Below are 13057 nucleotides of genomic sequence, written 5' to 3'. Positions count from 1 at the left end.
AAAAGGTTGGTTTCCATTCCAATCCCAAAGAAAGGCAAAGCCAAAGAATGCTCAAACTACCGCACAATTGCACTCATCGCACATGCTAGTAAAGCAATGCTCAAAATTCTCCAAGCCAGGCTTCAGCAATACATGAACCACGAAATTCCCTATGTTCAAGCTGGTTTTGGAAAAGGCAGTAGAACCAGAGATCAAATTGCTAACATCTGCTGGATTGTGGAAAAAGCAAGAGCATTCTGGAAAAACATCTATTTCTGCTTTATTGACTATGCCAAAGCCTTTGACTGCATGGATCACAATAAACTGGAAAATTCTCCAAAAGATGGGAATACCAGACCACCTGACCTGCCTCTTGAGAAACTTGTATGCAGGTCAGGAAGCAACAGTTAGAACTGGACATGGAACAACAGACTGGTTGCAAATAGGAAAAGGAGTACGTCAAGGCTGTATATTGTCACCCTGCTTATTTAACTTCTATGCAGAGTAAATCATGAGAAATGCTGGGCTGGAGGAAGCACAAGCTGGAATCAAGATTGCTGGGAGAAATATCAATAACCTCATATAATGCAGATGACACCACCCTTATGGCAGAAAGTGAAGAAGAACTAAAGAGCCTCTTGATGAAAGTGAAAGAGGAGAGTGAAAAAGTTGGCTTAAAGCTCAATATTCAGAAAACGAAGATTATGGCATCTGGTCCCATCACTTCATGGCAATAGAAGGGGAAACAGTGGAAACAGTGGCTGACTTTATTTTGGGGGGCTCCAAAATCACTGAAGATGGTGATTGCACCCATGCAATTAAAAGACACTTACTCCTTGGAAGGAAAGTTATGACCAACTTAGACAGCATATTAAAAAGCAGAGACATTACTTTGTCAACAAAGGTCCATCTAGTCAAGGCTATGGTTTTTCCAGTGGTCATGTACGGATGTTAGAGTTGGACTATAAAGAATTGATGCTTTTGAACTGTGGTGTTAGAGAAGACTCTTGAGAGTCCCGTGGACTTCAAGGAGATCTAACCAGTCCATCCTAAAGGAGATCAGTCCTGGGTGTTCATTGGAAGGACTGATGTTGAAGCTGAAACTCCAATACTTTGGCCACCTGATGTGAAGATTTGACTCATTTGAAAAGATCCTGATGCTTGGAAAGATTGAGGGCAGGAGGAGAAGGGGACGATAGAGGATGAGATGGTTGGATGGCATGACTGACTCAATGGACATGGGTTTGGGTGAACCCCAGGAATTGATGATGGACAGGGAAGTCTGGCATGCTCTGGTTCATGGGGTCGCAAAGAGTTGGACACGACTGAGCGACTTAAGCACACTTGACTGGGTGCCTGTTGCAGAGACATAAGAGAGAAACACGTTGAACCAATGATTCCCAAAAAGTAGATGCATACCACCTGTGGGTGCACAATGATTTTTTTTTTTTTAAGGTCATCTCCAACAATTTATTACTTGTAGGATTTTGCTAGTGTATAACACATATTACTAGTATGCATGTGTGTTAATCGCTCAGTAGTATCTGACTCTTTGCGACCCCATGGACTGTAGCCCACCAGACTCCCCTGTCCATGGGATTTCCCAGGCAAGAATACTGGAGTGAGTTGCCATTACCTTCGCCATGTAACTAGTATAACACCCATAATTTCACTGTTATTGTTGCTTAGGGCAAATCTAAATTATAAAAGCCAGTGTATCTCATTTAAAATGTTAAATATTATAAATTATAACATGAATGGCAAACAAAGTAAGAGAAATGCTTTACTGGACCCAATTGTGTTGATACAAAATGCCCTGTTCTGCAAGAGTTCAACGGTTTAAATGGGAGACAAAGACGTGCAAATGTTACAGCCAAAGTGCCACAGTAGGCTGTGGAAAGGGTACACACAAAATGCTATGCGGACCTGGGAAAGAGGGAGATTGGGTCACTGGGTCTGGGTGGCCTTCTTGAAGAAGTGGGGTTTGCTCCGTGTCCTAAAAGCTATCAATACATGGGGGCTGCCTCATCTACACCCCTAGAGCATTCAGCCCCCACTAGTCATCCGGCAGAGTCAGAGCAGGAGGACAAACTGGAAACGAAGCAAGTGGGACCAGTTTTGGTCTCAGCTCCCCAGCTGTGTAAGTCACAGCCACTTAAAGCTCCAGGACACCATCATCCAGGAGAACTGCTCTCTGCCAAACCTGGGAAGATGCTGTGAAAGGGACCTCTTAGGAGTACTGGAGAGAAATTGCAGCCATAATGCATCTTCCAGTTCTGGGAGCCCTTCACGGTTCTGACCCAGATGCAGTGCCAGCTTCTGAGGCAGCCTGGGTCCTAATGGTTCTTGGATTTACCTCTTAAAAAGGAAAAAAAAAAAAGGTCTATATCTATCTACCTATCTACCATAAAATATACGTTTTAAATGCATAAAACAAATGTACAGTTTAAGAAATAATTATAGTACATATTGCTATATTTAAAATGGATAACCAGCAAGGACCTTTTGTATGGCACATGGAACTCTGCTAATGTTATGAGGCAGCCTGGATGGGGTTTTGGGGGAGAATGGATACACGTATATGTACGTGGAGTCCCTACACTGTTCACCCGAAACTACCACAACATTGTTAATAGGCTCTACCCTAATACAAAAGTTTAAAGTTTGAAAAGAAAAGAAATAATTACAAAGCAAACATATCATGGTCTTGATCACCCACAAGAAAACACTGCTCGAACCCCAGAAGCCTGTCCCTCCCTCCTCCACAGGAGGGGGTCCTGGTTTAGTCAATTAGCCCCATCAGTTTTCCTGGTTTTAACTTGTATAGTTACAGAAAGTCTGTGGAAAAGGGGTCTCTTTCTCTTAAGGGAAAAAAAAAAGGTACATGAAAGCTTGGGGGAGGTGGGCAAGAAGCATTCTCTGCAGAGGGGATGTTCCAGCAAAGGAGGTGGGGCAGGGTATCATTGAGAGCAGGGTGGGTGTGGAGAGGCAGAGGAAGTGTGTGAAGAAACAAAATAGGGAAGATGGGAAGGGGTCAATCTGGAAAGGACGTGAGGATCAGGCAGAGCTGGGGTTTGTGCTGAACGTGAGGGGCAGCTGGACTGGAGCTGTGGGTTCAGCAAACTACCCTGATGGGGTGGGGGTGGGGGTGGGGGTAGAGTGAGGGGAGGGAACCTGGGAGGCAGGCAGTGATGAGGAGCTGGACTGGAAGCAGGTGAATCGGGAGGTTTTGAGCGAGGAGGATTTGGTGTCATGGATTGAGAGGAGTGGGGTGGGCGGGGATAAAAGCTGGCGCTCCAGTGTCATGTGGGAGGCCAAGAACTCCCACCTCACGGTGGAGACAAAAGGAGGAGCCAGCTGGGTTTGGGAAATGGTGAAGCTATAAGATGCCCAGGGAGGATATCCACAGGACTAGTGAGTCTGCAGCTTGGAAGCCAAGTCAGCACTCAGAAGCAGTTATCCACACAGCGATTGGGAAAGACAGCCAGGATGGCTCTTGGAGAGTGAGGCAATCAGAAAAACAAAGAGACGACAGAGAGCGAACAGCCTAGAGAGAGCTCCAAGCAGGAAGTTCCAGAAAGGGAGCCTGGAGGAGGAGGGAGAGGACCAGCACCCCCGGGGCTCCCCCAGGAGTCACTGCAGCACCTCCAGCCACCCCCACCATCCCCACCTCCCTGCCCCTCAACTCCCGTCACCTGTCTTCCTCCTGCCCCGGTTGTGTAACAGTGCTCTGTATGCCTTCCCAAACTCACCACCGGGCCAGGAGGGAATCTGCAAACTGAGCAGAAGCGCCCTCAGGCTTCATAAGCAGGTGAACAGCTCACACTGCCAGCGCCCAGAGGAGGCACACAGGCAGCCCCGACCAGGAAGAGCCCCTCAAGTTTCAGATAAGCTGCAAACCACACACCCCTACACCTTTCCACCAGATACCACCAGATTCTTCCAGAAGCAGCAGCCTCCAGAACTGGCCTTGATTAGACATCACAAAGGCTGGGGTGGGAGGCAGTCGGCGGATCCCGATGAAGGAGCACAGGCTCAGAGACCAGAGACCAGAGCTCCTGGCTTTGTGATGTGCTGAGGAGAGGCCCTACTTGAGCCTACTTGAGTTGCAATTAACAGCTGACAGTGGGGAGAGGGGGGAAGGCAATCAACAAACAAGAGAAACAGCAACCACCACCCTACTTAACAACTGATGAGCTGTTAGCAAAGATACTGCTGCTGCTGCTGCTGCTAAGTCCCTTCAGTCGTGTCCGACTCTGTGTGACCCCAAAGACGGCAGCCCTACAGGCTCCCCTGTCCCTGGGATTCTCCAGGCAAGAACACTGGAGTGGGTTGCCATTTCCTTCTCCAATGCAGGAAAGTGAAAAGTGAAAGTGAAGTCACTCAGTTGTGTCCGATTCTTCGAGACCCCATGGACTGCAGCCCACCAGGCTCCTCCGTCCATGGGATTTTCCAGGCAAGAGTGCTGGAGTGGGGTGTCATAGCCTTCTCCGAACAAGGATGCTAGAAATCCCCAAACCAAATTATAAGTTGGAGCCTAATAAATCAAAATATAGAAGGCAGTTGGCTGCTGTGCCTCACCGCTATCTCAGTCAAGTTCTATAAATTGATGAACACCTGTGGCATGAAGATCCAAACGCTGGAGAGATAAATGCACAATGGGGCCACGATGCTTCCCACACGGCCCACCGTGCTGCCACTCCCCACGGCCAGCGACCTGGAAACACAGAGAGAATTAAGACAGCAGCAGGAACAGAAGACAAGGGACATGTGATACAGACAGTGAGAGAACAGCTGCCCAGATCCCCGTCCACCCTCCCCACAGGGAATAAATACTAAAGCTTAAGTCAGCTTAATATACTTGGAAATTAACTTTAATTTTTCAAGAGTTGTTCATGATTTCCCCTGGAAGATAAAATGGCAACCTACTCCAGTATCCTTGCCTGGGAAATCCCACGGACAGAGGAGCCGGGCAGGCTACAGTCCATGAGGTCACAAAGAGTCAGACATGACTGAGCGACTGAGCACACATGTTCATGATTTATATTCACATTCTGTGAAATATCAGTGTCTACAAACACACAGATAATTCAAGACAAAAGAAAGGTAAACCAGTCTTCGTCAGCTATGCAAATGAAGCTCTTACGATACTCATTCAGTCTAACACTAAGGATAACATCAGTCTTCTACAGCTGAAGTTTATTTAGAATAGGAAGTGGGGATTTGGGAAACCAAAAGATTTATATCTATGGATCATTCTATTTCAATTTTTTAAAGTCAAGCAATATCTTAATGTACTTTCCTTTAAAACTTATTTATAGACAACTATAGAATCTCTGCTGCTGCTGCCAAGTCACTTCAGTCGTGTCCGACTCTGTGCGACCCCATAGACGGCAGCCCACCAGGCTCCGCCATCCCTGGGATTCTCCAGGCAAGAATACCGGAGTGGGTTTCCATTTCCTTCTCCAATGCATGAAAGTGAAAAGTGAAAGTGAAGTCGCTCAGTCGTGTGCGACTCTTAGTGACCCCACGGACTGCACCCTACCAGGCTCCTGCGTCCATGGGATTCTCCAGGCAAGAGTACTGGAGTGGGTTGCCATTGCCTTCTCCAATAGAATTTCTAGTAGGAAGCAAAGAATGTGCTTCCAACATGATATCACTCAGTCATATCCAATTCTTTGCAACCCTGTGGGATGTAGCCCACCAGGCACTTTTGTCCATGGGGATTCTTCAGGCAAGAATACTGGAGTGAGTTGCCAGGCCCTCCTCCAGAGGATCTTCCCAACCTAGGGATCAAACCTAGGTCTCCCATATTGCAGGCAGATTCTTTACCATCTGAGCCACCAGGGAAGCCGTTCAACATGAGTAAGTATCTCTTATTAAGCTTAGGAGAGAGGCTCCAGGAGAAACCAAACATGCCAGACTCCTGATCTCAGACTTCTAATCTTCACAACCATGAGAAAACACACTCCTATTGTTTGAAGCCCTCAATCTGTGGTGTTTTGTTATGGCAGCCCTGACACAACTGACATCAGGACACCAAGAGACATGTCCTTAGAACATTAGCCCTGAGTCGGTGTAAGTCAACGGTGTTTGAGATTTTAAATGGTTTTAGGACAATACAGCATTATTTTCACTCCAGTACTCTGGCCTGGAAAATCCCATGGATGGAGGAGCTGGTGGGCTGCAGTCCATGGGGTCGCAAAGAGTCAGACATGACTGAGCGACTTCCCTTTCACTTTTCACTTTCATGCATTGGAGAAGGAAATGGCAACCCACTCCAGTGTTCTTGCCTGGAGAATCCCAGGGACGGGGGAGCCTGGTGGGCTGCCGTCTATGGGATCACACAGAGTCAGACACGACTGAAGTGACTTAGCAGCAGCATTATTTCAAAACAAATTCTCTAATATCCTTGTTAATGACGTATAGACAAAGCCTCTGATTCAGAATTAGTATCATCATGTAATCTTCCCACATCTCTGAGTTCCCCTACTTCTACAAAAGAAAGCATTTATACTCAGAGACTGAATGTAAGGATATGACACATAAGTGAAAGATAATAAGAAAACAACACAAAAATAAGTAACTCTTACCTTACAATGGTTGGATACAGCTCCGCTGTATAAAGGTATATAAGGCCAAATGCTGCCCCGATGAAAAATTTTCCAGCCATACTTGCCACCACTAGCCAAACATGGTAATCCTGAAAATGTATATATTGGTAAAATAGACCATCATTTTGTCATCAAGTAATATTTTTAAAAGAAAAAGAGAAAATCCTCAAAATTATTACTTAAAACTTTCTCATCCTCTGGTGTCTTTCAGAACAGTTTCATTTTTGTTTGAATCTATTTTGTAAATTCTGCTCATGGTCTGCAAAAGCTTTCCCTCTTTATGAGATTTAGAGAAAAGTTTTACTGTGCCTCCTCTGCCTAGCAGATTACAAATTACCAACTAAGAAAAGCCATTTGGGAAGAGACACTGTGGAATAAGAGCCTCCCAGATAGTTTCTGCTGTCATCCTTGATGTATTCCACTTCCTGAAGTAGTTCTCAGAGACGTCTCACAGTCCATCTTTTCTCTCCTCCCCTGTCTGCCAGCTGGGTGTTGAGACCCAGGTGACCGTGGAGTTCATGCATTAGGGGTGGCAGTACCTCTGTCAACTTGTGTTCCTGAGTGGCTCCAGGGAGCCAAACACCCCCTTCACCACCCCTACACCCACCAGCGAGGAGCCACATCAAACTTTCTGTGAGCAAGAAATAAACATCTATGATGTGAACTCACTGAGATTTGGGGGTGCCTGTATTAAGCAGCCAGTGTCTCCTATCACCGTCATTACTTTGCATTCAGTGTTTGTTGAATGAATTAATGGAACTCAGAAAAATTGTATTGTGTTGACATTACCATTTGGAGAGAAGTTTTATTAGAGGGGAAATTTTTGTGATTAAGGGTTAGTGCTCTATTTCTAGAAATGCCATCAGCCACTTTCCTGGTCTTCCACATTACTGCTGGGGCTTAACCACTGTAGAGGTGAAAGGTTCTAGGGTTCCCCTAAATCCTCACTGGCTCAAAGACAGTTGCCATCAACTCAACTAATATAACTGCAAGCTGCTTTAAAACACATGCAAAAAAGGTATGGATGAAGCTCCCTCAAAGTGGCAGAGACCTCCAAGTCTTAAGTAACTTTAACTAATGTGAATCAGTTGCATGTATCAATCACCTGGAATTTTCAATCCATAGCATATTTGATTCACCATTCACTGATAATTAAGTGAAGCATAAAAGGAAGTCACTGGTTAGCTTAAATTAGATTTCAAACAATATACAAAACTTAAAATGCCTTGATCTAAATGTTGAGATACTATTGCTTTATAATTATATAATCACTATAATTATATATATAAAATATAAATTATTTTAAAGTATTGTTATAGTGACCATATTTTCTATATTGAGAATGAAAATACAGGTTCTAGTAACATTTGGGGTGAAAAAAGGAAGAGTTCTTCTGGGTGCAAGAGGTATTCTAGGCCAAAGAGTTTGCCAAAATACAGGAATGAGGAAGTCATTTCAGTAGTTTATGGCACCGTTTCTCACTAAGAAATTACATTCTTAGAAACAAGATCCTTGGGAAATACACGCACAATAGAACTTGGAAACTACTAACCTACCACAGTGAAAAACAAGACTGTTTAAACTGGAACAATTCTGAACATAAGACTCATAGTATCTTTCATCTGTCCCCATGACTCCCTTGATCCTTCAGATTTCTGATCAAATGTCACATTCTCTGAGAGGCACACCATCCTCAACCACTTTAGATAAAATAACAGTACGCATGTGCATTCCCCCTCCAAACACACTCACTCTCCATCCCTCATTCAATTTTGTTTTTCTTCATTTTACTCAGAGAAACTTGACTTACTGCACGTCTTCGGTACCTAGAAAAGAATCTGGTACATACTAGATGCTGGATAGAACTTTCATGAATGAATAAAAGTTTAAGATGACGATACTCACTGCAAAGTGCAATCTACTCTCCTCACTCAAGATGACCATGTTTACACAGTACAACACTGACCATCTCTGAGAAGTTGGATTTGGGGCTTCGCCCCCAACTCCCACATTTCTTTTTCCCTTAAATTTTCTACTATTTATTATAACAGAGAAGGAATGGGTTTTTTTAAAGAAAACATTTAAAATATTATGTATATAATCTATCCCTATGTCTTATTTCATCTTCGTATTCATAAGCTGAAAATGTCCCCATCAAACTGTCACAGTATAACTAACCATTCCCTAAGTAAAACATAAAAGAACTCACCTTGGGGATCACCATAATCACACCACTGGTCACTGCGCTTGACAGAAGGGAGAAAATCAGAATGTTTCTTCTCCCCACACGGTCCATCCCCAAGCACACAAGGACATAGGCAGGAATTTCCACTACACCTGTGATAGAGCAAAATGACACATCTCTATAAGCCAGAGCATCCAGTTGAACAGGGGGACCCTGCCTTCTAACCCAACGGAATGGTCAGCCTTCTCTCTGATCTCACGGACTTCTAAGAACTATCTAACAACTACCTAAGAGGCAGCAAGGCCCATGACTTTTAAACTCACTGGAGTGGGGAGAATGTTTACTGTGATGTGCACTAATGCTCACATAATCTGCTTAGCACTTATCATCTCTCCTCAGAATCTTATCCCCAGTGAGGCTGGAAGCTCCCAGGACACAGCACAGTGCCTGGAGGGCAAGGCAATGGAACGAACAAATATGTAAATTAATAGCCAACACTGATCTTTTCTGATCTTTGGCTTCTTCTGCTTGACAGAACTATGGGGAAATGTTTGTATCAGTAACTTCGAACTTAGAAATTAAGGTAGAAAATTCAGTGCAGCTAGGTACATAAAGTAATGATAACTGTTTGATGGATTTTAAACCTAAAAGTTAAGCTAATATGAATCCCCCACTGAGCAAGGACCTTGTCTTGGATCTCCTTTTACTCCCCTTCAACAAAAAACAAAGTCCGGAACTGACTTAAAAGCCCTTCCGTTGAAGAACCAAAGTTTGAATCTTAGATCCAGAACCAAAAAGCTTTACATCTATCACCCAGAACACAACAGGGAGCAAGCAAGATTTCTCAGCAAAACTGAGCAAACCCAGTAGCCTCTGAGAACTTGTCACTGCTTATTAGCCTAGATTGTCCACGTAACTGAAAGGTCCCTTCTTTCGACACTCTGCAGCTTGCCTAACCTCAGGACGCTACCCACCACTGCCTTTGAGGGCTGGTGTGCGCTTGCCTGTTTAACCACAGAATGCTATTAGCACCTGGACTGGCAGGTCTGGGTCTCCATGTCTTCTGTGGCTTTGGGAACATATCACTGCGGTGGATACATATTTCCTGAGTTAGCAGTACATCAGAAATTAAACTCTGCTGCAGCTGCTCAGGAAAAAAAAAAGGCTGGGCAAAGACAAAAAATAACATTCTGAGCCCTTCTGGAGATATGAGTCTCCCTTCTCTTCAATTCAGTTCAGTTCAGTTCAGTCGCTCAGTCATGTCCGACTCTTTGTGACCCCATGAATCCCAGCATGCCAGGCCTCCCTGTCCATCACCAACTCCCGGAGTTCACTGAGACTCACGTCCATCGAGTCAGTGATGCCATCCAGCCATCTCATCCTCTGTCGTCCCCTTCTCCTCCTGCCCCCAATCCCTCCCAGCATCAGGGTCTTTTCCAATGAGTCAACTCTTCACATGAGATGGCCAAAGTACTGGAGTTTCAGCTTCAGCATCAGTCCTCCCAAGGAACACCCAGGACTGATCTCCTTTAGGATGGACTGGTTGGATCTCCTTGCAGTCCAAGGGACTCTCAAGAGTCTTCTCCAACACCACAGTTCGAAAGCATCAATTCTTCGGCGCTCAGCTTTCTTCGCAGTCCAACTCTCACATCCATACATAACCACTGGAAAAACCATAGCCTTGACCTTCTCTTCATTAACATGAGAAATAAACAACTCCAGAGAAAATGCCTCCCCTTCACAGACCCTGCTGTAAGGTCTGGTGCATCTGGACCAAACAGTAGGTTCATCTATTACTCTGCTTTTTTTTTTTTTTTAAGGACTTTTCAAGATCAAATAAAACAATGATTCTCAAAAGAACCTCCTAGGAATAGGCCTGGATTATCACCTCCACTTTCCAACTAACATTAAATTAGTCAGTTTAGTTCAGTCGCTCTGCTGCTGCTGCTGCTGAGTCACTTCAGTCGTGTCCGACTCTGTGTGACCCCAGAGACGGCAGCCCACCAGGATGCCCCGTCCCTGGGATTCTCCAGGCAAGAACACTGGAGTGGGTTGTCATTTCCTTCTCCAATGCATGAAAGTGAAAAGTGAAAGTGAAGTCGCTCAGTCATGTCCGACCCTCAGCGGCCCCATGGACTGCAGCCTTCCAGGCTCCTCCATCCATGGGATTTTCCAGGCAAGAGTACTGGAGTGGGGTGCCATTGCCTTCTCCAAGTTCAGTCGCTCAGTTTTGTCCAACTCTTTGTGACCCCATGGACTGCAGCATGCCAGGCTTCCCTGTCCATCACCAACTGCTGGAGCTTACTCAAACTCATGTCCATTAAGTTGGTGATGCCATCCAACCATCTCATCCTCTGTCATCCCCTTCTCCTCCCACCTTCAATCATTCCCAACACTAAATGACTTGAGCCAAATGAGTAAGTGACAGCTCAGGGACTGGTCTTTGGGAGCCAAGCCTTTCCTGCCACCTCCCTCCCTCATGTGTGATTCCCTCCACGTCTGACTCAGGACTCTCCTCTCTCCAGCACTGTGTGCAAGGCCACCAGTTGAATTCCTGGAGCCTAGGCAATGGCATCCCACTCCAGCACTCTTGCCTGGAAAATCCCATGGACGGAGGAACCTGGTAGGCTGCAGTCCATGAGGTCGCTAAGAGTCGGACACGACTGAGCGACTTCCCTTTCACTTTCCACTTTCATGCCTTGGAGAAGGAAATGGCAACCCACTCCAGTTCTTGCCTGGAGAATCCCAGGGATGGGGAATCTGGTGGGCTGCCGTCTATGGGGTCACACAGAGTCAGACACGACTGAAGCGACTTAGCAGCAGCAGCAGCAAAGCTGCACAGCTACTGGGAAAGCTGAAGAGACCTTGTCAAGTATATTTCACCTTGATTCTTCTTGAGTTGTTGTAGAGATGCCGCGTCTATATTTTTGACTTGACTATGTCTGGGCTAGAAATGGTGCAACCAATGAACCCTTCTGGGATTAGGACAATGTGCCATTATTTTCTTCACTTTTATAATGTATAATCTCTCTAATCACTCAGACCCCATTCTGATCCTATCTCTATATAACCCCAAACGTGTGTCCTGAGGCTACTGTAGCATTCATCACCTGCAAGTAGCACAAAACCTGAACTGAAATCCCCTGACCATCTCAGGAGCTGAAATCTTCTTCAAAATTTGCACAGCACAAAAGTACTGACTAGAAGAGCTTGACAAGCAGAGGGCTACTGGCAAGGGTCATGACATGAAAAAGGCAAAGGCAGTAGAGACTATGTGCGTGCTCAGTCACTTCAGTCCTGTCTGACTCTTTGCAACCCCGTAGACTGTAGCCCACCAGGCTCCTCTGTCCATGGGATTCTCCAGGCAAGAATACTGGAGTGGGTTGCCATACTCTCCTCCAGGGGATCTTCCCGACCCAGGGATCAAACCCCCGTCTCCTGCATTGTCGGTAGGTTTTTTCACTCCTGAGCCATCGGGGAAGCCCAGTGGCTATAAAACAATGCTATTTGTCTTGGAAACATTTTTATATTTATGAGATTGCCTGTTTCCTTGAGAAGTGATACATCTCCATCAAATTGAACAGACTATATCATAAAGATCTAAAACCCCAGCATTCCTAAACTTCCTGATGTCACACCCCACCCCACCTGATTCTGCTACCATTTGCTGCTCTGTTCTAGAAATACTGGGCTTCCCTGGTGGCTCAGATGGGAAAGCGTCTGCCTACAATGCGGGAGACCCGGGTTCAATCCCTGTTTCTCAAACTGACACATAGAATGCGTTCACTTGTTCATAAAATGTGTTTGAAGTCAAGATGGGCTCTTTTTATAAACTTGTTGGTCTGTCCCCTCTCAAAAAAGAGTAGTTCTTTTTCTTAAAATGACTTATAATTTCTTTGTGCTAGAATCAACAAAAACAGGTGTCTCATCAGAGCACTTTAATGAGAAAGGATGATATTTATGTATAACAATTTTAAAGCAAACTTTTCTGGGGATGATATCAAATGCAAGTAGCCTACACAGAAATAACCAGCTGCACAAATGCATTTCTGATAATTCTCTCATGTCTGGTGTGAATTTGGTTAGGAGTCACACTCAGCTCAGGCTATCACAGCTTCAGAGCTATTTTAACCCGCCACTGAATTAAAAGAAGCATGACATCATAAACTACAGTTGCACGTGTTTAGGTTATTTTACTGACTAAAATTCCTAAATTAGAAGGTAGAAAGATGCCAGAAGATCTCCAAGACATGTTGAATTTTAAAAGGAATGAAACTTG

At 45.0% G+C, this 13057-nt stretch overlaps 1 protein-coding gene across 2 annotated transcripts in view; it reads right to left on the bottom strand.

Moving 5' to 3' along the window:
• SLC22A16 (solute carrier family 22 member 16) overlaps positions 1 to 13057 on the bottom strand; it is a 35254-nt gene that overhangs the window by 6373 nt on the left and 15824 nt on the right. Inside the window, exons 5-7 of one of the 2 annotated variants that reach the window (XM_027551212.1) lie at positions 8803 to 8930; positions 6573 to 6682; positions 4561 to 4696 (exon numbers count right to left, since the gene is read on the bottom strand). In XM_027551212.1, coding sequence (XP_027407013.1) covers positions 4579 to 4696; positions 6573 to 6682; positions 8803 to 8930 — 356 coding nt within the window. In that variant the 3' untranslated portion in view covers positions 4561 to 4578. The remainder of the gene's footprint in view (positions 1 to 4560; positions 4697 to 6572; positions 6683 to 8802; positions 8931 to 13057) is intronic. The other variant, XM_027551211.1, reaches the window with a different exon arrangement.

The sequence above is a fragment of the Bos indicus x Bos taurus genome, chromosome 9 (genome assembly GCF_003369695.1).
Source record: "Bos indicus x Bos taurus breed Angus x Brahman F1 hybrid chromosome 9, Bos_hybrid_MaternalHap_v2.0, whole genome shotgun sequence".
Classification (NCBI taxonomy): Eukaryota; Metazoa; Chordata; class Mammalia; order Artiodactyla; family Bovidae; genus Bos; species Bos indicus x Bos taurus.
Note: the sequence above shows the minus strand (reverse complement) of the source record. Positions and strands in the feature narration are given on the sequence as shown.